At 45.1% G+C, this 24,667-nt stretch overlaps 1 protein-coding gene across 1 annotated transcript in view; it reads left to right on the top strand.

The window, feature by feature from the left end:
* Nucleotides 1-24,667, top strand: part of LOC106583020 (receptor-type tyrosine-protein phosphatase gamma) — a 286,004-nt gene that overhangs the window by 236,249 nt on the left and 25,088 nt on the right. The window contains exons 7-12 of the mRNA XM_014166758.2: nucleotides 5,900-6,057; nucleotides 9,472-9,664; nucleotides 19,876-20,060; nucleotides 22,532-22,640; nucleotides 22,995-23,044; nucleotides 23,621-24,395. Coding sequence (XP_014022233.1) covers nucleotides 5,900-6,057; nucleotides 9,472-9,664; nucleotides 19,876-20,060; nucleotides 22,532-22,640; nucleotides 22,995-23,044; nucleotides 23,621-24,395 — 1,470 coding nt within the window. The remainder of the gene's footprint in view (nucleotides 1-5,899; nucleotides 6,058-9,471; nucleotides 9,665-19,875; nucleotides 20,061-22,531; nucleotides 22,641-22,994; nucleotides 23,045-23,620; nucleotides 24,396-24,667) is intronic.

Here is a 24,667-nt window from a genome sequence, read left to right as displayed (position 1 = left end):
CACAAACTTCCAGCAAACAAATAGCAAAACACATGCTAAATTCTACACAATGATTCCTTCCAACACAGTGTTTCCCCTATATTCAATTAGCAGCGCCACACCTCCACTGCTAAATTGATGGCGCCACTGAAAAACATAAATTATATTATTAGTATTTATTTTTTATTCTTCCGAGACTTTTAAGATCACAGGGACAAGTTACAACAAGTTACATATCTTCCTCAGATTCCCATCAGATCGTTTCAGAAACCTAAAATGGAACTACACTGAACAAAAATAATAATGCAACAATTTCTAAGATTTTACTGAGTTACAGTTCATTAGGCCCTAATCTATGGATTTCATATGACTGGGAATACAAATATGCATCTGTGGGTCACAGATACCTTAAAAAAAGGTAGGGGCGTGGGTCAAAAAATCAGTCAGTATCTGGTGTGACCACCATTTGCCTCATGCAGCGCGACACATCTTCTTCGCATAGAGAAATTAACATTAAATTCTCTGGCAACAGCCCTGGTGGACATTCCTGCGGTCAGCATGCCAATTGTACGCTCCCTCTAAACATGAGACATTTGTGGCTTTGTGTTGGATTAAGGAAGGATCACATAATTCCATCCAGGTCAGTAGGAGGGAACAGCTAATGTATTATACTCTTGAGCATACATTCCATAACTGCAGGTGGCAGTAAATCACCAAATTGGCTTTATACCTGTTCAAACAACACACTCCAGGTGGCAGTATGCACCCTTTCAGTTTGTTTACCAACTCATAGAAGTGGTGGAAGAAAAACATTGACTACTTCAAAGTGGAGATGGCCTCAATAGCACTGCCCAGGCTCACAGATGCCATAATGGGACAGATACAATGTTGCGTCCTCTAGCTATCTCTATGAGCCAACCCTATTAATAGATGAATGTAATGATTGTTAGCTATGAAACAGTAATGTTACGCTAGATCAATTATCTCTGGGGTTAGTATAGAATTGTCTGGTGATGTCATTGAGTTGAAGAGATAAAATGAAACAAAAGAAGAGAACATCATTTCATTTTCAGGCATTTTTGTTAGAATGCCCCAGAAGTGACCTTCTCACAGACCTTCCCCTCCCCCCAACCAACCAACACTTCTCACAGACGTTGCCACCACTGCTGAAATAAATCCTAACACTGCAACACATCCTATCCCGTTCCCTGGGATCCATCCACACGTAGACGCACAAACAAACCCTTGTTTGAAGTGTCAGAGGAAGATTTGTTGTGAGAACGTTGTGAAGCCATCCACTGTTTTCAATGGCTCTGTGTGTTTCCTGTGGCTCAAAGCAAGGCCTTTTAATTGTATTATTAATGTGGCGTCGACGGAGCTCATTCTGCTGGTATTTTAAGCACACGGGCCTGTGGAACAGGAAATCTGTCTGCTCAAGTAATCATCCATTAGGTTACTTAGTCTTAATATTTAATTATACGTCAAGGGCAGGTACAGAATCTAGGCGCAAAGACACGTCCTCAGGACACATATCAGGAGAAACCAAGTGCTTACAGACACAGTTCTGAGTATCTGTGTGTGTGTGCTTGTGTGAGACCATGCATGTGTGTGTGTCTGTGTGTAGTTTACAGCTCAGATATCTCTTGTGCAGGAGATAGATGTTGCGAGTGGATTTAAGCTGGGGCCAGTCAACACATGCATGTAGATTAAATGACACCCAAGGCATTGTCTGGATTTAATCTTAACAGAACGCTGAAAATCCTTTGTTCATTCATTTCCTATTTGAATTAACACGATGGTACAGTGGGTGCCCATCAACACATGCAAATCATAGGCTACATTGGGTGCGTTCTCAGCCCTCTCCTGTACTCCCTGTTCACCCATGACTGCGTGGCCATGTACGCCTCCAACTCAATCATCAAGTTTGCAGACGACTACAGTGGTTGGCTTGATTACCAACAACGACGAGACGGCCTACAGGGAGGAGGTGAGGGCCCTTGGAGTGTGGTGTCAGGAAAATAACCTGTTACTCAACGTCAACAAAACACAGGAGATGATCGTGGACTTCAGGAAACAGCAGAGGGAGCAGCCCCCTATCCACATCGACAGGACCGCAGTGGAGAAGGTGGAAAGTTAAGTTCCTCGGCGTACACATCTCGGACAAACTGAAATGGTCCACCCAGACAGTGTGGTGAAGAAGGTGCAACAGCGCCTCTTCAACCTCAGGAGGCTGAAGAAATTTGGCTTGTCACCTAAAACACTCACAAACTTTTACAGATGCACAATCGAGAGCATCCTGTCGGGCTGTATCACTGCCTGGTATGGTAACTGCTCCGCCCACAACCGCAAGCTCTCCAGAGGGTAGTGCGGTCTGCACAACGCATCACCGGGGGCAAACTACCTGCCCTCCAGGACCTCCAGGACACCTACATGTCACAGGAAGGCCAAAAAGATAATCAAGGACAATAACCACCCGAGCCACTGCCTGTTCACCCCACTATCATCCAGAAGGTGAGGTCAGTACAGGTGCATCAAAGCTGGGACTGAGAGACTGAAAAACAGCTTCTATCTCCAGGCCATCAGACATCAGCCATCACTAACATAGAGTGGCTGCTGCCAACATACAGACTCAAATCTCTGGCCACTTTAATAAATGTAATAATGGATGTAATAAAGTTATCACTAGTCACTTTAAATAACGCCACTTAATAATGTTTTCATATCCTACATTACTCATCTCATATGTATACAGTGAGGGAAAAAAGTATTTGATCCCCTGCTGATTTTGTACGTTTGCCCACTGACAAAGAAATGATCAGTCTATCATTTTAATGGTAGGTTTATTTGAACAGTGAGAGACAGAATAACAACAACAAAATCCAGAAAAAAACGCATGTCAAAAAATTTTGAAATTGATTTGCATTTTAATGAGGGAAATAAGTATTTGACCCCTCTGCAAAACATGACTTAGTACTTGGTGGCAAAACCCTTGTTGGCAATCACAGAGGTCAGACGTTTCTTGTAGTTGGCCACCAGGTTTGCACACATCTCAGGAGGGATTTTGTCCCACTCCTCTTTGCAGATCTTCTCCAAGTCATTAAGGTTTCGAGGCTGACGTTTGGCAACTCGAACCTTCAGCTCCCTCCACAGATTTTCTATGGGATTAAGGTCTGGAGACTGGCTAGGCCACTCCAGGACCTTAATGTGCTTCTTCTTGAGCCACTCCTTTGTTGCCTTGGCCGTGTGTTTTGGGTCATTGTCATGCTGGAATACCCATCCACGACCCATTTTCAATGCCCTGGCTGAGGGAAGGAGGTTCTCACCCAAGATTTGATGGTACATGGCCCCGTCCATTGTCCCTTTGATGCGGTGAAGTTGTCCTGTCCCCTTAGCAGAAAAACACCCCCAAAGCATAATGTTTCCACCTCCATGTTTGACGGTGGGGGTGGTGTTCTTGGGGTCATAGGCAGCATTCCTCCTCCAAACACGGTGAGTTGAGTTGATGCCAAAGAGCTCCATTTTGGTCTCATCTGACCACAACACTTTCACCCAGTTGTCCTCTGAATCATTCAGATGTTCATTGGCAAACTTCAGACGGGCATGTCTATGTGGTTTCTTGAGCAGGGGGACCTTGCGGGCGCTGCAGGATTTCAGTCCTTCACAGCGTAATGTGTTACCAATTGTTTTCTTGGTGACTATGGTCCCAGCTGCCTTGAGATCATTGACAAGATCATCCCGTGTAGTTCTGGGCTGATTCCTCACTGTTCTCATGATCATTGCAACTCCACGAGGTGAGGTCTTGCATGGAGCCCCAGGCCGAGGGAGATTGACAGTTCTTTTGTGTTTCTTCCATTTGCGAATAATCGCACCAACTGTTGTCACCTTCTCACCAAGCTGCTTGGTGATGGTGTTGTAGCCCATTCCAGACTTGTGTAGGTCTAAAATCTTGTCCCTGACATCCTTGGAGAGCTCTTTGGTCTTGGCCATGGTGGAGAGTTTGGAATCTGATTGATTGATTGCTTCTGTGGACAGGTGTCTTTTATACAGGTAACAAACTGAGATTAGGAGCACTCCCTTTAAGAGTGTGGTCCTAATCTCAGCTCGTTACCTGTATAAAAGACACCTGGGAGCCAGAAATCTTTCTGGTTAAGAGGGGGTCAAATATTTATTTCCCTCATTAAAATGCAAATCAATTTATAATATTTTTGACATGCGTTTTTCTGGATTTTTTTGTTGTTATTCTGTCTCTCACTGTTCAAATAAACATACCATTAAAATTATAGACTGATCATTTCTTTGTCAGTGGGCAAACGTACAAAATCAGCAGGGGATCAAATACCTTTTTCCCTCACTGTATACTGTATTCTATACCATCTACTGCATCTTGCCTATGCCGCACGGCCATCGCTCATCCATATATTTATATGTACATATTCATCCCTTTACATTTTTGTGTATAAGGTAGTCGTAAATTTGTTAGATTACTTGTTAGATATTACTGCACTGTTGGAACTAAAAGCACAAGCATTTCGCTATACTCGCATTAACATCTACTAACCATGTGTATGTGACCAATAAAATTTGATTTGATTTGAGATATGCAGTAAGCCACAGACTTTTTTTCTGTCTGAAGACGTGGGGATTTTAGCTGTGAAAAGGTACTGGGGCATAATATGAAGATTTAGGAGTGATTCAAGTATCTACTAATAAGTCCCAGCTGTATGATACAGTGGTGTCTTAATGCTGGATATGAAGGAGATAAAGGAGAGGGGGGCTGATGAGGTGACATACTGTACTTCCTTAACCCTGTACGTCATTGTATTCTCTTGCATGTACTGTATGTACAGTAGATGTACCTTGTCCAGTGTTAGCTCAGTGTCAGACAGTGTTTGCTCAGTGAAGCGTTCTTTCTCAGTGGTCTCCTGTGACAGTGCTGAAATGAACTCCCCGCTCCTCACTGGCATTACAAGTCCATTAATTCAGCGTCTCACAGTGGCTTTGAAGTCTCCACTGACTCGGCACTCTCCAACCCTGATTGGAAATGAATTTATAAAGGCTGAAATAGCTTACTGTACAGTAGACTACAGTACAGCATTGAACCTAGCTAGTGGTACAGCTGTGGTAGAAGCAGTAGTATAGTGCCTTCCCTGCTACTGTGCCTGCTTCTATCTGTCCTCTATTCTCCAGCAGTGGCTTTAATCCCCCAGCTCTCCCATTCACGTCCAATCTGATGCGGCTCCGTGGTGCATTGCTAGCACGCTAAGCCCCTTTTTCACCCCTGCTCAATAGGATTCCCAGTTTAGTTATGTATTGAAAATGTGGGCCAGGAGGATTCATACAGCCATTTTGTTTTGTTTCCTCGTCACATCTTTGGAGGTTATTTACATTGTTAAATCTATTTTAGAGGGGTTGGGGGTAGACTCCTCATTGTTGGTCATGAAAAGTTATGGCACAAGAGGTTTGCCTTCTCTCTTTATCTCTATCCTGGGCAAAGTGTGAATGCCATTGTTGTCTTTGACTGGTAAGCATTGCCATCACAAAAGGATTTTGGAAGGAAATGGGCGGTTTTGTCCTCAGTGGGATTGATCAGCTATAAGAGGGGTATTTGTGTCAAGCTTGAGTTGTCCATTGGGTTCTGATATAGCCTTGGACACTGGGGCCAGATCCAGTGGTTACACACAGCAGCTCTGACTCAGGCCTGGTTGAATAATCCTTATGGCAGCCAAACTAGGCGACTTACATCAGTACTAGAGGGTTATACCTAAATCCCCATGACCCTGTCTATTCCAATCAAAAATGATATTTTCTCATTCCCAAGCATCGTAGTATAGAGATATACTACATGTTTATAGTGGCTGTATGTGATGTGACTGAATGGTCAATACTGATTCCTTGTGTCACTGTGCTTGTTCTCCCCCAGAGAAAGAAACCTTCCTGGAGCCCTTTGTTCTGAGGGATCTGTTGCCGTCATCGTTGGGGAGTTACTATCGCTACACAGGCTCTCTCACCACCCCACCCTGCAGCAAGGTGGTAGAGTGGATCGTCTTCAATAGACCTGTGTTCCTCTCCTACAAACAGGTGAGTCACTTTATCTCTCTCTCTCTCACTCACTCACTCACTCACTCACTCACTCACTCACTCACTCACTCACTCACTCACTCACTCACTCACTCACTCACTCACTCACTCACTCACTCACACTCACACACACACTCACACTCACACACACACACTGACTTCTTTCCTTTGACTAATGGCCTCCTTCTTCCAGGAGCTGTATTTTCCTCACATACCTAATGTGTGATGTTTGTATCTGGGACTGGGTTGAGACAAACATGGCTAGTAATGTGAGGGTGCAGTTTCTGGCCTCGCTGGGTCCTTCTCTCCTCCCCAACAGTCCAGGGAACATTTGTCAAACTTACATTCTAATGAGGCTAAATGAGTTTACTTAAGAGTGCGGCTGGAAGAAGCCAAATGTGGAACAAGTATTGGCTTTATCTAAGGGGACACAGCAGGAGAGGAAGAGAGAAAGAGAGAGAAATAGAGATTGGGAGAAAGAAGAGAGGAGAGAAAAAGGGCGAGAGATGGAGAGGTAAAGAGAGAAAGAAGGAGAGGAAGAGGAGGAAAAGGACTGTGAGAGAGGGAATGTGTGGGCTGTGGTGTTGAGGGGTGGTCGAGCGTTGCCCCCTGTGAGCGTGCTCGGTGGCAGACCGTGTTTATCTGCCAAAGCTTAGTCAAGGACCAGACAGCTCAAAAGCTGTGGAGGAGAGGCGCTGGCTCTGGGCCCACACAGAGATAGGTCACTCATACATAAAGCTTTATACCACTTGAATACCACTAGCTCACCGCTAGTCAGCTTCATATTCCCCTTACATACTGTCTGGCTAAATCACATTCTGGCTGCTACATAGAGCTTACCCTACTGCTGAATGCAAAATGGCACACTGGTACATAGGTCTATGCACCCTTAATAGCTAGCAGAAAGGTGTGTGGTCACAGCAGCTGCATGCACAGTACGGCTAGCAATAAGACTATCACATACACTTAAAACCTGTATAAAACCAGCATTACATTCACTGTCTGCATACAGCTCGAAAAAACTGTTCTTCACACACACAGCCAGAAGAAGATAGGCATACCTTCGCTATTATAACCTACTGTAAAATGAACAAAGTTTCTAATGGGGTACATTACCATATTCTGTAGTAGGATCATTTAAAGATGTTATTTTACTCTTGAATACAATGATAAATGGCAGACAAGTTTTACAATAGCGTGTTTATGGGAGCTCAAGGTGAATGGTGCTTCTTCACCAGAAGACAGCAGGTGTCTCATAGCAGAGTAGAGGGGATTTGTCTGTTGTCATCCTCTGAATTAGAAGAGAGCAGAGAGGCAGAGTAGAGAAGATGAAAAGCAGCATGGAGGAACTCTGAGCCTGACCTTTCGGATTATTTGATTTTGCCTGAGATCCAGTCAACAATGAATAATGTTCTGGGATATATATGGAATATACAATGGGGGTTTTCACAGCACCTCTACAGAGCTTCCTGGTATAAGAAGTATTTTTGTAGACTCTCCTGAGAGGCGGAGACCTAGCTAGCTACCCTGATCGACACATGAGAGGTGATGGAAAATCAGGGAGATGTTTGAGTCGTGTTGATGAACAGGACAGGGACTTACAGGGGCTCTATCCATCCAGGCAGCATGTCCTTCCTTCCTGTCACTTTGATCCTTTATCATTACCGTTCCTATCCTTTATCCTCCGGATGTTTACCCCTGACCATTAGTCAATCTTTTTTATTTGATTTAACTCGACTTTGAAGTCTATTGTTACCACCTTCCCTGTCCTGAGGTTTGAAGAAAACATCATTGGCCAAGATGAAAGAACATGGAAAGAAGACACAGTGCACTCCCTCTCCCCTGTCTGTCTATGTCTTCATCTCTCTCCCTCCCTCTCTCTCTCACCCTTCCTCTCTCTCTCCCTCCATCTCAGTCTTTTGTTCTTGATCAGTGGTGGAAGTAGGTCATTGGGAGTGACAGATGTAGCTTAAGGGTGGCTTTTAAAGCAGATCGATGCTCAGCTATTCCATAGCGACAGCTCCGCCTAAAATGCTTCCACTTGTAACATCTGGACTGTGTGAGTGTGTGCCACGCCAGGCCACTTAACCCTCTGCTCTCCCCATCACAGATGCCTTCCTCACTAGTCACAGAAGTGTGTGTGTGTTTGCGTGAGTGTGTGCGGCGTCACTCCTGGAAGGATTAGTCTCCAATCGCACTGTGATTTCCACACAAAGACAGAAATCCTCTGGCAGGCCTGGAAGAGATTTCAACCCGAATAAGCTGCTTTTTCAGGAGGGTGTTGCCATATTAGGGATTAGCAGATTCTAGTCTGATTAAGAGATTTGGTGGAGAGCAGCGTATTGCTTCGACACGGCCTGGCTTGAGCCTGTGCTGTCTGTGCCAGGGCTGGAGGCTACTGATGTTTAGCAGATCAGCCATGATGGCCAATGCAGCCTATAGAAGGGCTCAGCCTAAGGGACATCACATGTGGCCTGTTAAAGAATGGAAGATACGTTACTATTCTGCTGGAATACATCTTCCCTACAGTGTCAGATGAGAGAAATCTGTGGTGCACACACACACACACCCACACACACCCTCCACAGCCACTGTAGGGGGTAGTCATTGAGCTGAGTATTCCCCAGGTCTCCAGTCTCAGTCTGCTTAGTAAACACACACAGAGCCGAGCAGACAGGGAAGTGTTCCAACCCTCTCTCTGTAACCATACCGACTGCTTGTTTATCCCACAACCTCACTCCCACTCCCTGACCAAATCACACACTGAGGAAATGAGACCTTCCCTCCCTACATCTCTCTTTCTCTATCCGCTTTTTTTCCGCTCTAAATCGACTGTGTGTTTTTCACATGATCAGTCTCAGCTCATGTTGTTTCTGTAGCCGTTAGCGTGTCATCATGATGTTGACGGACAGACTTTGCGCTCATCATCTTAAGCAGCTCTGAAACCGCTCGGCAGATTATTCAGATTATTTCCTGGGTCCCTGCTCCTGGTCAGATAGTGGTTCTTCTGTGGTGGTGGTGGTTCTTCTCTGGGCTGTGGAGAGGAGAGGAGGGGGACAGCTGTTCATGTTTTTCTGTTTGCTTCATGAACGCTATTCCCCTGATTAGGCTGGGCTAGCTTGGCCCTTCACGCCTCTTAGACTCTCAGCTAGGAACAAGATTACAGCATTACACATGTATGGGCAAAGGAAAATAGGATCTCACTGGGCATTGGCTGCTTGAAAGATGCCATGAACAAAACAAATCAGCTCATGAATCCAATTTTCCACCTCACATGATGTCAGAGGTTTCAATATCCTCAACATGTATTATGGTCATTTCTCTCCTCCTTAATAAGGTGTGTGTTTTTCTGTCTTCATCTCTCTATCTCTATCTCTCTCTTTCTCTACCTCTCTCTTTCTATATCTCTTTTAGCTGGAGGCGTTCTACTCCATCTTCACCACAGAGCAGCAGGACCATGTGAAGTCTGTGGAATACCTGAGGAGCAACTTCCGGCCAATCCAGAGTCTTGACAACCGTGACGTCTTCAAGTCCGCAGTCAGAGATGCCTGGCTACCTGACCTGACGGACAGCCTGGGCAACCCGTACGGAACAGAGGCATCCAAAGGTAAGGCAAGACCACACACATGATTTGATACTGCGCATCCTGGTTACAGTCCAATCCACATGCTTCTTATTCAAAGTAACACCAAGGTGAATAGCATAAAAGTGTTTATTTTTAGACATTTAAGGAGCCTTTTGAGTAAAATTGTATTCAAAGATTGGAGCACATTGTTGCTTTCCAATGAATGCTTGGTCATACCAAAATGTCAATGCCTCAGAATCCCTGAGGTACAATCCAACATATCCTGACTCTGCCATTCTGGAATTTTCTCTGTTGGTTTGGGACAAACGAGGAGTGTTTCTCCCCTACCATACGGTACTGGGAGGCCCACGAGTGGCCAGTCTTTTACTGGCTCATTACTGGTTCCAGTACAACATGTCTCCCTACACAGCACGGAGTGTGGTTACACACTTTCACGTCTCCTGCGACCCTCTCACACAGTCAGCTAGCATCTGTCCGAACTGCATGACCACACCATTCTGGCTGCTTGCCGTCCCCATCGTTTAGTTTTAATGTCAATATAGAAAATGAAGACACACACATACATTCCCCCAACACACACACAAACACTGTACATGCACCTACACACATTACTGTAATGTACACAGGCAATAAGAAGTGTGTCCTTGAAAGCTGCTGTTGTGCACATTTTCTGGGGGCGCATCCGTCAGGCTGAGGGGAGAAATGAACAGAACAGGAGAGGAGAAGAGAGGAGGGGAGCAGAGTGAAGACAGGCAGAATAACGGTGGGCCTGTAGAGGGACCTGCCATATGCCACCTATTCACTCTACTCCTCTGCCCCTGCTGCATTACACACAATGTGTGTGTGTGTGTGTGTGTGTGTGTGTGTGTGTGTGTGTGTGTGTGTGTGTGTGTGTGTGTGTGTGTGTGTGTGTGTGTGTGTGTGTGTGTGTGTGTGTGTGCGTGCATGCGTGTGTGCATGCATGCGTGCGTGCGTGCATATATGCGTGTACTTCAGTGCTTCCAAAACTGTACGACACAAGGAAAGCACAATCACAATGTGCTAGCATCATGTTTCCTCAAGGAGCCCAATAGAAAGGGAACGTTCCAATCCAGCACTCTTCCTCATAGCTCATTGTGTGTCACAACTGACAAATGACACAATTCCATCAAATCAAGACTGCAGACTTTCTCTACCTCCAGCTCAATGTGTTGCCAGACCCGTGTGCCTCTCACCTCTGTGAAAGCGATCAGCCTGAAAATGAATTGTGCTGTATGTTTTTAAGTGCAGTTGTGTGTGTGTGTGTGTGTGTGTGTGTGTGTGTGTGTGTGTGTGTGTGTGTGTGTGTGTGTGTGTGTGTGTGTGTGTGTGTGTGTGTGTGTGTGTGTGTGTGTGTGTGTGTGTGTGTGTGTGTGTGTGTGTGTGTGCGTGTGTGTGTACATGTGTGTGTGTGTGTGCGTCCTTTGCTCCATCCCCTCTGCCCTTGAAGCACAAAGGGGAATGGTATGAAACAGTGCCTTGCAAATCAAATCAAATGTATTTATAAAGCCCTTCTTACATCAGCTGATATCTCAAAGTGCTGTACAGGAACCCAGCCTAAAACCCCAAACAGCAAGCAATGCAGGTGTAGAAGCACGGTGGCTAGGAAAAACTCCCTAGAAAGGCCAGAACCTAGGAAGAAACCTAGAGAGGAACCAGGCTATGAGGGGTGGCCAGTCCTCTTCTGGCTGTGCCGGGTGGAGATTATAACAGAACATGGCCTAGATGTTCAAATGTTCATAGATGACCAGCAGGGTCAAATAATAATAATCACAGTGGTTGTAGAGGGTGCAACAGGTCAGCACCTCAGGAGTAAATGTCAGTTGGCTTTTCAAAACTATTCCTTGCAAAAGTATTCATCCCCCTTGGCGTTTTCGTATTTTGTTGTATTACAACCTGTAATTGAAATTGATTTTTATTTGGATTTTATGTAATGGACATACACCAAATAGTCCAAATTGGTGAAGTGAAATGAAAAAAATTACTTGTTTCAAATAAAAAATTAATTTAAAAAAATGGAAAAGTGGTGAGTGCATATGTATTCACCCTCTTTGCTATGAAGCCCCTAAATAAGATCTGGTGCAACCAATTACCTTCAGAAGTCACATAATTAGTTAAATAAAGTCCACCTGTGTGCAATCTAAGTGTCACATGATCTGTCACATGATCTCATTATATATACACTTGAAGTCGGAAGTTTACATACACCTTAGCCAAATACATTTAAAGTCAGTTTTTTACAATTCCTGACATTTAAGTAAAAATTCCCTGTCTTAGGTCAGTTAGGATCACCACTTTATTTCAAGAATGTGAAATGTCAGAATAATAGTAGAGAGAATGATTTAATTAAGCTTTTATTTCTTTCATCACATTCCCAGTAGGTCAGAAGTTTACATACACTCAATTAGTATTTGGTAGCATTGCTTTCAAATTGTTTTGACTTGGGTCAAACATTTTGGGTAGCCTTCCACAAGCTTCCCACAATAACTTGGGTGAATTTTGGCCCATTCCTCCTGACAGAGCTGGTGTAACTGAATCAGGTTTGTAGGCCTCCTTGCTCGCACACCCCTTTTCAGTTCTGCCCACAAATTTTCTATAGGATTGAGGTCAGGGCTTTGTGATGGCCACTCTAATACCTTGACCTTGTTGTCCTTAAGCCATTTTGCCTCAACTTCGGAAGTATGCTTGAGGTCATTGTCCATTTGGAAGACCCATTTGCGACCAAGCTTTAACTTCCTGACTGATGTCTTGAGATGTTGCTTCAATATACCCACATAATTGTACTTCCTCATCATGCCATCTATTTTGTGAAGTGCACCAGTCCCTCCTGCAGCAAAGCACCCCCACACCATGATGCTGCCACCCCCGTGCTTCACGGTTGGGATGGTGTTCTTCGGCTTGCAAGCCTCCCCCTTTTTCCTCCAAACATAACAATGGTCATTATGGCCAAACAGTTCTATTTTTGTTTCATCAGACCAGAGGACATTTCTCCAAAAAGTACGGTCTTTGTCCCATGTGCAGTTGCAAACCGTAGTCTGGCTTTTTTATGGCAGTTGTGTAGCAGTGGCTTCTTCCTTGCTGAGCGGCCTTTCAGGTTATGTCGATATAGGACTCCTTTTACTGTGGATATAGATACTTTTGTACCTGTTTCCGCCAGCATTTTCACAAGGTCCTTTGCTGTTGTTCTGTGATTGATTTGCACTTTTCAAGCGTCTCCTTCCTGAGCGGTATGACAGCTGCGCGGTCCCATGGTGTTTGTACTTGCGTACTATTGTTTGTACAGATGAACGTGGTACCTTCAGGCATTTGGAAATTGCTCCCAAGGATGAACCAGACTTGTGGAGCTCTACAATTTTTTTTCTTAGGTCTTGGCTGATTTATTTTGATATTCCTATGATGTCGAGCAAAGACGCACTGAGTTTGAAGGTAGGCATTGAAATACATCCACAGGTACACCTCCAATTGACTCAAATGATGTCAATTAGCCTATCAGAAGCTTCTAAAGCCATGACATTTTCTGGAATTTTCCAAGCTGTTTAAAGGCACAGTCAACTTTTTGTATGTAAACTTCTGACCCACAGGAATTGTGTTACAGTGAATTACAAGTGAAATAATCTGTCTGTTAACAATTGTTTGAAAAATTACTTGTGTCATGCACAAAGTAGATGTCCTAACCTGACTTGCCAAAACTATAGTTTGTAAACAAGACATTTGTGGAGTGGTTGAAAAAACAGTTTTAATGACTCCAACCTAAGTGTTTGTAAACTTCAACTTCGACTGTACACCTGTTCTGAAAGGCCCCAGAGTCTGCAACAGAGTCTGCAACCACCAAGCAAGCGGCACCATGAAGAGCAAGGAGCTCTCCAAACAGGTCAGGGACAAAGTTGTGGAAAAGTACAGATCAGGGTTGGATTATAAAAAAATGGCAGAAACTTTGAACATCCAACGGAGCACCATTAAATCCATTATTGAAAAATTGAAAGAATATGGCAGCACAACAAACCTGCCAAGAGAGGGCCACCCACCAAAATTCACGGACCAGGCAATGAGGGCATTAATCAGAGAGGCAACGAAGACACCAAAGATAACCATCAAGGAAATGCAAAGCTTCACAGCGGAGATTGGAGTATCTGTCCATAGGACCACTTTAAGCTGTACATTCCACAGAGCTGGGCTTTATGGAAGAGTGGACAGAAAAAACCCATTGCTTAAAGAAAAAAAAATTGCAAACACATTTGGTGTTTGCCAAAAGTCATGTGGGAGACTCCCCAAACATATGGAAGAAGGTACTCCGGTCAGATGAGACTACAATAAAGCTTTTTGGCCATCCAGGAAAACGCTATGTCTGGCAAAAACCCAACACCTCTCATCACCCCGAGAACAGCATTCCCACAGTGAAGCACGGTGGTGGCAGCATTATGCTGTGGGGATGTCATTCATCTGCAGGGACTGGGAAACTGATCAGAATTGAAGGAATGATGGATGGCGCTAAATACAGGGAAATTCTTGAGGGAAACCGGTTTCAGTCTTCCAGAGATTTGAGACTGGGACGGAGGTTCACCTTCCAGCAGGACAATGACCCTAAGCATATTGCTAAAGTAACACTTGAGTGGTTTAAGGGGAACCATTTAAATATCTTGGAATGGCCTAGTCAAAGCCCAGACCTCAATCCAATTGAGAATCTGTGGTATGACTTAAAGACTGCTGTACACCAGCGGAACCCATCCAACTTGAAGGAGCTGGAGCAGTTTTGCCGTGAAGAATGGGCTAGTTGTGCCAAGCTTATAGAGACACACCCCAAGAGACTTGCAGCTGCAATTGCTCCAAAAGGTGGCTCTATAAAGTATTGACTTTGGGTGGGTGAATAGTTATGCACGCTCAAGTTTTCAGTTTTTTTTGTCTTATTTCTTGTTTGTTTCACAATAAAACATATTTTGCATCTTCAAAGTGGTAGGCATGTTGTGTAAATCAAATGATACAACCCCCCAAAAAAATCAATTTTAATTCCAGGTTGTAAGGCAACAAAATAGGAAAAATGCCAAGGGGTGTGAATACTTTCGCAAGCCTCTGTGTGAACTGCTCCAGTGAAGAACTGAGTGACTACTTAGAAGTCTCTGGTCAAGGAGCTATTCTATTCTCTCACCTGGATCCAGCCTGCTGGCCTGTAGAATGGCTGCTAATGAAAAAGGGAAATCAGGAAACAGTACCAGGTCCTGGAGAGCCCAATATTGCAGTAATTATCACAATTAGAATTCATTTAGAATTAATTGATGTGCTCTTCAATAACTCACTAATCCACAGAAAAAAAGCTTAGAAGATTTTCTTTATCATCCATCAAACAATTATTTTTTCCATTTATGGGCGTGGGAAATTGATTGGCGGCACAGCGAGCTGTGACCCGGAGATTGATGGGATGGAGGGATGGAGGGATGGAGGGGTAGATGATAATTGGGATGGAGAGTGTGTGATGGCTGTCGTTCCTTCCAAGAATAGAGGCATGGAATTGAAGCCTAAGGGGTGAAATGAGCTCCAGTGGCTTTAGCCGGGGTGAATTAACCCAGAACTGATCTGTTCCACAAACATAAGGGTTTGGAGTGGGCTTAGAAGGGGATGGAGGGTCTGGTGTTGGATCTATTCCCAACCCCCCTACAGTAGTTAGGATTTTAAGAGACAACAAGCAAAGGGATGGCAAGCCATGATTTAACGCAGGTCAGCTGACATAACACACTGAGTTAGTTTTTGAACAGCTTCAATGTGCCTTGGCATAGATTCTACAAGTGTCTGGAGGGATGAGACACCATTCTTTCACGAGAAATTCCATCATTTGGTGTTTGTTGATGTTGGTGGAAAACACTGTCTCAGGCGCCGCTCCAGAATCTCCCATAAGTGTTCAATTTTGTTGAGATCTGGTGACTGAGACACACACACACACACACACACACACACACACACACACACACACACACACACACACATTAAAACCCCTATGCTCATTTTAGACCCCTCTTTCAAAGTCACTGAGATCTCTTCTTCTAGCCATGGTAGCTCATATAATGGGCAACTGGGCATTTTTGTACATGATGAGATGTTAATTGCTTAATAAACTCAGGAACCACACCTGTGTGGAAGTGTCTGCTTTCAGTACACTTTGTATCCCTCATTTACTGACGTGTTTCCTTTATTTTTGCAGTTACATGTAGCTATTACACAGTTCTGACCCCTCAGGAATGTTCTAATTATTTAGTTGTGTGATATACATCTTGAAGTAAGCTCTTTGAAGTTCCAGTAAAGTAGCTGGCTCTCTCACTGTCCTCTTACTCCTTCATATTAGCCATTCATCTACCAGCATGGTCAGGTAAACGCAGGGCCACAGATCACCTTCCGCCTTTAAACTGCCTCTCACATCTCTTAAGAGACCTCCTCTCCTCTTTGGTAGCCAGTATGAAAGAATGATGTCCCCTTTGCTATCACTACCTTTCCCCTGTGTGTGTGTGTGTGTGTGTGTGTGTGTGTGTGTGTGTGTGTGTGTGTGTGTGTGTGTGTGTGTGTGTGTGTGTGTGTGTGTGTGTGTGTGTGTGTGTGTGTGTGTGTCGGAAGTCCTTTACTCTTTACTCTGCCCTTGAAACTCAAAGGGGAATGGTATGCTATGAACTGCTCCAGTGAAGAACTGAGTGACTACTTAGAAGTCTCTGGTCAAGGAGCTATTCTATTCTCTCACCTGGATCCAGCCTGCTGGCCTGTAGAATGGCTGCTAATGAAAAAGGGAAATCAGGAAACAGTACCAGGTCCTGGAGAGCCCAATATCTCAGTAATGGTCACAATTAGAATTAATTTAGGTGCTCTGAAATAACTTCATGTGCACTCTGCTGTACTATTGCTGCCATCTCCCATATATCAGCAGCCAGGTCACACCAGACCACAGCATTATTATACGTTTGTCCAGGTCCCCAGGACGTCAAGAGATGCCTTCAATACCATCCACCTAGTAGGCTTGCGGCTTGCTAGGGTGTTGAGGATGGGGATAGAGAAAGTGCTTGAACTGTGAGCTACAGCTCTGAGGATCGCGGGTTCAATCCCAGTGCTAGGTAATCATAAGAAAATATTCAGTACTGTGCAAAAGTTTTAGGCAGGTGTAAAAAAATGCTGTAAAGTAAGAATGCTTTCAAAAATACATGCTAATAGATTATATTTATCAATGTACTAAATGCAAAGTGGGTGAACAGAAGAAAAATCAAATTCAAATCCATATATGGTGTGACCACCCTTTGCCTTCAAAACAGCATCAATTCTTGTAGGTACACTTGCACAAAGTCAGGGATTTTGTAGGCATATAGTCAGGTGTATGATTAAACAATTATACCAGACAGGTGCTAATGATCATCAATTCACTATGTAGGTTGAAACACAATCATTAACTGAAACAGAAACAGCTGTGTAGGAGGAATAAACTGGGTGAGGAACAGCCAAACTCAGCTAACAAGGTGAGGTTGCTGAAGACAGTTTACTATCAAACGTCATACACCATGGCAAGACTGAGCACAGCAACAAGACACAAGGTAGTTATAATGCATCAGCAAGGTCTCTCCCAGGCAGAAATTACAAGGCAGACAGGGGTTTCCAGATGTGCTGTCCAAGCTCTTTTGAAGAAGCACAAAGAAATGGGCAACGTTGAGGACCGTAGACACAGTGGTCGGCCAAGGAAACTTACTGCAGCAGATGAAAGACACATCATGCTTACTTCCCTTCACAATCGGAAGATGTACAGCAGTGCCATCAGCTCAGAACTGTCAGAAAACAGTGGGACCCTGGTACACCCATCTACTGTTTGGAGAAGTCTGGTCAGAAGTGGCCTTCATGGGACCCTGGTACACCCATCTACTGTCTGGAGAAGTCTGGTCAGAAGTGGCCTTCATGGAAGACTTGCGGCCAGAAATCCATACCTCCGACGTGGAAACGAGGCCAAGCGACTCAACTATGCACGAAAACACAGGAACTGGGGTGCAGAAAAATGGCAGCAGGTGCTCTGGACTGATGAGTCAAAAGTTGAAATATTTGGCTGTAGAAGAAGGCAGTTTGTTCTCTGAAGGGCTGGAGAGCGGTACGCAAATTAGGGTCTGCAGGCAACAGTGAAGCATGGTGGAGGTTTCTTGCAAGTTTGGGGCTGCATTTCTGCAAATGGAGTTGGGGATTTGTTCAGAATTAATGGTCTCCTCAATGCTGAGAAGTACAAGTAGAAACTTATCCATCATGCAATACCATCAGGGAGGCCTCTGATTGGCCCAAATTTATTCTGCAGCATGACAACGACCCCAAACATACAGCGAAAGTCATTAAGAACTATCTTCAGCGTAAAGAAGGACAAGGAGTCCTGGAAGTGATGGTATGGCCCCCACAGATCACTGATCTCAACATCATCGAGTCTGTCTGGGATTACATGAAGAGAGAGAAGAAACTGAGGCTGCCTAAATCCACAGAAGAACTGTGGTTAGTTCTCCAAGATGTTTGGGCCAACCTACCTGCCGAGTTCCTTCAAAAACTGTGTGCAAGTGTACCTCGAAGAATTGATGCTGTTTTAAAGGCAAAGGGTGGTCACGACAAATATTGATTTGATGTAGATTTTTCTTCTGTTCCCTCACTTTGCATTTTGTTAATTGATAAATATAATCTATTAAAATGTCTATTTTTGAAAGCATTCTTACTTTACAGCATTTTTTCACACCTGCTTAAAACCTTTGCACAGTACTGTATATATTTTAATCCTATCCAAAACCTTAACCCTTACGTTAACCAGTCGGAATGAATCGCTAAATTTAATCGTCGAGTTTTGACATTTATCCCCCCCTCTGGACAAACGTTGAATACTGAAGTGAGACCGTGAGATCTTGTTGCTATCAGAGTGGAGTCATGAGGGGCTATGGGGCCTGGGAGGGATGAAGGAGAGATCCTCTTATGCCATTCATCACAGCGATGCCCCCTTACCTACTGTCCCATATTCTCCTTTCTCTCTTGTCTTTCTATTTCTCTCTCTCTCTCTCTCTCTCTCTCTCTCTCTCTCTCTCTCACGTGCTGAGTGACAGTGCAGGCTGACCCACCACAGCTGGATGTTATCTAGAGGACACCGTGTGTGTGGAGGTCAAACAGGTTCCATTGGCTCAGCCAGCCAGGCGACAGTACAGGGGGAGAGACTAATCACTTTAATAATGCCAAACCACAGCCGCTATTCATCAGGATATTATTGGATGACCGCATTGCTGCTATTTATGACTAATGAATTTAGTCACACACAACTCATAATAGGCTATTCTTATGAGCCTGCTTTATCATTCCACAATAACAGTGAATGTACTCATACATATCAAGGCTGTTTGTTTAGACAGTGTGTTGAATTCATCCTCGGACTATTATTAATAATAAAGTTGATGATAGAAATGTACGCAGCATTTGGTTCTTTTGTCTAGTCTGTCTGTCTTCAATGGGTGGAATGACGTCTGTTCAGGTCAGGGAGTTCTGGGACAAATAAAGCAGATCTCCGGTAGATTTCCCTGTGAATAAAACAGGGTTTGATTATTGAAGTGATGTTTTCAGCTTTCTGGCATGACCAGTAATGAACCCCTCTGTTGTGGAGACTGCAGAGCCATGGAGCTGCCTTTGACGCGTGCAACACCTTGCAGAGCTGAGGACTCGGCACTCTGTTTACTGATCAAACAGAGACATCTAGTGGCCACATGAGGGAACAACACTGCTTATGAACTATGTGATTTATGGAGGCATACATATATATATAGGGAATAGGGAGATATAAAACCTAGATGGAAGGCCTGGAGGCACGTATATATGAGCCTGTATTGTTTTAGCCCTAAGACGGATGCTGCTGTCTGGTGGAACAGCTCCATAAGTCACAGAGCTACCTCAAACACCCCACTCTCACTCTCCTCAGTATCTCTCTCGCTCTCTGTTCATTGCATCTCTCGCTCTTTCATCGATCTCAAGTGCCTACACGTACTGTATGTGTGTGTGAGGGGCAAATATGCATACATCTGTGTGTCCATGCGTGTGTGGTGGGTTCTCCTGTCCTCCGGCAGTCCTTTGTCTGACATTCCAGATCGTTGTGGGACCACAGTGTAAGAACCTCTTTCTTTTTCCCTTCTCTTTTGTCTCCCACATCCCCCCTACTCCCTCCCTGTACCTGTCTTTCTCCCCTCTCTCTCTCTCAGTGTGCAGCAGTGCTCCCATCAACATGAAGGTGCAGCATCTGAATCGCACGGCCCTGGTGGTGCGATGGACCCGGCCAGAGTTCACCTACCACCCGCCAATCATCTCCTTCCTCATCTCCTACAGCTGGACCAAACACGATGAGTCCTATGAGGAGACACACGTCACCGACAGCCAAAACAAACTGGTCCGTTTTTATCACACTCACGCGCGCACACATGCACACGCACACAAATGTTACTGACCGTTAACACAAACTGGTCAGTTACTCTATAACAGACACACACACTTTCAAGACAGTTAGTGAATGAGTGAGACTACATTAACACAACCCAATTACTCTACCACACACAGTAATGCAGAAACTGGTGAGGTAGACTGAAAAATGATGATAAATTGGCTGCAAGTTAGACTGCGTGTGGAGACCTACTGTAGTGACACTGTTGGTAGCTTGACCTTGGAACTTGCATTATGAAACACCAATGTAAGGATCAGAGCCGTCCCCAGCCATTTAACAGCAGCAGCACTGGCATTTTAAACACCCACAGCAATTTTTTCTATCCTGCCATTGTGTTCCGATTGGGGGCTGGGATTTAATGAGGAGGGATTCCTGCCTGCTGATAGAGGGAGGGAGAACAAGGGACAGTGGAGGAGAGAACAGAGGAGAGACGTGGTGGTTCTTTCATCATTAACAGAATCTAATCTCCCCATGTACCGCAGCCTCTCTTGTCTCAGCCATTCTTCCTCCTCTCGCCACTTCTTCCTGTTCTCTCACTCTTTTTTATTATTTCTCTCAATCTCCATCTATTTCCCTTTTCTCTCTCTCTCTCTTTCGTTCTCTATCTCTCTCCAGCCCTTACCTCCCACTCAATCTCTCTCTCTTTCTCCCTCCATCTCTCCTCCTTTTCTTTTCAGATAGTCATTTCCATTTGTATTCTCTGTCTGTTCCCTGGCCACCACCATTAGGGGGCTCACGGTACAGCCAGGCTTTATGAAACCTGTCGCTAGAATCCATGGAGAAGCCTACTAAACCACTCCAACCCTGCTCCAGCCCCGCCTTCCTGCCTGCTGCCTGCCGTCGGTCTTTACAGCCCTCTCCACTTGTAATAACCGCCTGGGAACAGGGCAGACACATCCTTAACTGAATTAAACTGTGCGGAACATGCATAAATCAGGGAGGAGGTGGTGGTAGTGAGGGGAGAACAAACGCCATTACTTAATGTAAGATTTAGTTGTGCGGCGAGCCCTCCCTGGCGATCGGACACAAGAGAATGTGAGTTATGATAATAGCCATTCCTCATGCATTTAGCGGTGGATTGGACCTCCATCTCCCCGCCATGGGGATAGTTCAGGCGTGTGATTTGGAACGCGTACACCATAAAGAGGAAATAGGAAGGGATACATTACGATTTGACGTGTAATTCAGCCCTGTCTCTACCGCCCATATTCAGCCAGGGTGATTTACATTGTATCCTAATTAGAAATGGTTTCAGTTGTTTTATATATTTTTGCTAGTGTTGCCACAATCTTACCACTCAATACTCTGTGGTAAATCCAGTGTTTGTTGTCTACCGAAAGAAGGAAAGGAGAGAGAGAGAGCGTGAGAGAGAAAGAGAGAGAGAGAGAGAGAGAGAGAGAGTATATATTTTCCCACCACGCTCTAACCTTCATTTTGTGACCTCTGCCTTCTGTGCTGTGTTGGGGTCATGGGGGCAGGCTGTGTTATGTCATCCTTTTAGCCACGACAGAATTCTAGGCTAAGCTGTGTGACCTCTCCAGGAAGGTAGCCAGAACTCATCAAAGTGTGTGTGTGTGTGTGTGTGTGTGTGTGTGTGTGTGTGTATGTGTATGTGTATGTGTGTGTGTGTGTGTGTGTGTGTGTGTGTGTGTGTGTGTGTGTGTGTGTGTGTGTGTGTGTGTGTGTGTGTGTGTGTGTGTGTGTACACAGTTTACTATACTTGTGAGTACCAGAAGTCCACACAAGAATAATAAACCAACTAAAATTCAGAGAAGTGAGGATATTTTGCCAGTCCTCACTTGTAAAAAGGCTATTAGGGTTAGAATTAGGGTTAAGGTTACAGGTTAGTGGTTAGGTTTAGGGTTAGGTTTAGGGTAAGGGTAAGGGAAAATAGGATTTTGAATGAGAATCAATTGTTTGTCCCCAAAAAGTCCTCACAAGTATAGTAAGACATAGCTGTGTGTGTGTGTGTGTGTGTGTGTGTGTGTGTGTGTGTGTGTGTGTGTGTGTGTGTGTGTGTGTGTGTGTGTGTGTGTGTGTGTGTGTGCGCGCGGGTGTGCCTTACTATGTGCTCTTGCCACCCTCCCTAAGTGTAGGAGTCCACACCATAGGAGTGTAGGAGTCCACATCAAATTTCTATGGTTCATACACTCCTCCAGTATAGCAGACAGCCTACTAGCTACATGGGTTTAGGGGAAGTGTTCTGCATATGATTCCACCTCCTGTGTGTGTGAGCACAGATGATTACTATGTGTGTGTGAGCATGGACGCTCGCTGTGTCAACCACATCCTCCTTTTGTTTCGCCCGACAAAAACACAGGGACACAGTTGATCTTTTAATGCGCGTGTGCCAGTGTGCACGTCTAGATGTGTGTGGTGCTCCTGTGTATTGCTGACAGTCCCCTGGTTGTGTGTTACAGGAAGCTGTCATCACTCCGGTGTCTCCTGACGTGCTGTACCTGTTCCGGGTGCAGGCTGTGTGTATGAACGACATGCGCAGTGACTTCAGCCAGAGCATGCTCTTCAGAGGTGATTCTTCCTCATCTTCCTCATTGTCATCATCCTCCTCATCACCCTCTTTCCTTCATTCTTTCTTTTCACTTTTGTAAAAACAATCTGTAAGTATTTCCGTCACATCGCATCGCTCAGTTTCTATTGATCTCACATCTCTTGGTCTCTTGTTTTGTTCCTTTGTTGTCTTGTTTGGTGATCCAGAGTTGTTTCTGCTCTTCCCCCTCCTCATCACACATCTCTTGTCTGTCTAAATGCCTATGTTGATTTGTTGCACAGCTAGAATCAATGCAGTTTTACTCTGTCTATACAGTAGAATATATGTTGTTTTATCATCGGTTAACACGTTTTAATGTTATGGTCTCCTTTCAGCTAACACCACCAGGATATTTGAAGGAACAAGGATAGTGAAAACAGGGATGGTGAGTGTTGAGTGAACACTCTGTAGTACTCCCTCTCTCCAGCAGGGAGCAGCACTGTCTCATTATCAAACCTCTGTGCTGGAGAGCATGCATCCACTGTAACTCAGATACTCATAATTAGCCTACTTTTCAGTCCACAAATGTCAATGAAATCTTAATATTGAGCATAAGATAGCTTATAATGTACTTGGCTTATTTCTCCTTTCAAATTATGAAACAGTTCTACATTTACATGATTACTGATGGATTAATAAGGCATGTAAATATTCTTCCACCATGGTTCCCCTGCCTGCCTGGTGTGTGGGGATGGTGGGGAGAGAGAGAGAGGCTGTGGTAGCAGCTGGCTGTGCTGCAGTGCAGGGGGCTGTTGTCTCTGCTTCCCAGGGCTACCTCATTTGTGCCACTACCACTCCTGCCCGGGCTCCCGCTACAGAGTGAAGCCATGGGGGCTGGGAAGAGTAAATAGGAAGGGATACATTATGATGTGAGGTGTTGTGTAACTCAGCCATGTCTCTCTCTCTTTTCCCTCCTTCTCTTACCCTCTCACCCCTTTTCGCCTATTATTTCTTTCTCAAGCCCACCGTCTCTCCGGCCTCTTCAGCTGACATGGCTCCCATCAGCTCCGGCTCCTCCACCTGGACCTCCTCCGGCCTCCCTTTCTCCTTCGTCTCCATGGCGACGGGCATCGGCCCGTCCTCCAGTGGTAGCCAGGCTACGGTGGCGTCCGTGGTGACCAGTACCCTCCTGGCTGGGCTGGGGTTCAGTGGTGGGGTCATCTCCTCCTTCCCTAGCTCTGTGTGGCCGACCAAAGCCCCCGCCTCCAGACAGAATCCCACCACTGCCCCCCCTCGTCAGCCCACCACCGAACCTGCAGCCGGCCAGAGTGCTGACGCAGCCAAAGACAACGGAGAGGGAGCTGAGGACAGGGACAAAGGTGCAAAAAGTGAGGGAGAGGAGGGAGAGAAGGAAGGAGAGGAGGATAAGGCGGAAGATGAGGAGGAGAAAGAGAAGGAGACGAAAGAGAAGAAAGTGACAGTGGCGGACAAGGTAGAGAAGCAGACGAACCGCACGGTGGTGAAGGAGCCGCCCACGGCCGCCCCAGCCTCGACTGCCAAAGAGAAAGGAAGAGAAGAAGGGGAGACTAACAACAGCAGCACTACGCCCTCTAGTGCTGTGGAGGACCAGTTGGTGACACACACACAGAGCACGGTGGAGGCAGACACAGTGGTGCCCCCTATCATGGAGCCAGGGAATGACCCGGCAGAGTTCCCAGCCCCAGACAGCCCCTCCCCAACCCTCAGACCCAGCACAGGAGGGAACAAGAGCCACTGGCCTTTCTCCATACACACAGGTGAGAACACTCATTGTAGTAGGTACTTTTCAATCAATCTTGAATCTGAGTAAAAGAATGAAAGTGCATCAGGGTTGGATTCTAGACCAAATTGTACTCCCTGTCTCCACTTGGTATTGTTCCTTTCATCATTATGTGATTCTTAATAATATGACTATAAAGGGGAAATTAATATGACAGCCTTGTATTAGACACACCATGCTTCAGTTTGGAGGCTTTTTCATACCCACACATACCCATTTACACCCACATCAACACCTACACACATAGGT

Source organism: Salmo salar, chromosome ssa22 (genome assembly GCF_905237065.1).
Source record: "Salmo salar chromosome ssa22, Ssal_v3.1, whole genome shotgun sequence".
NCBI lineage: Eukaryota > Metazoa > Chordata > Actinopteri > Salmoniformes > Salmonidae > Salmo > Salmo salar.
The sequence above is the reverse complement of the archived record's forward strand: the minus strand, read 5'-3'. Positions and strand labels throughout refer to the sequence as shown.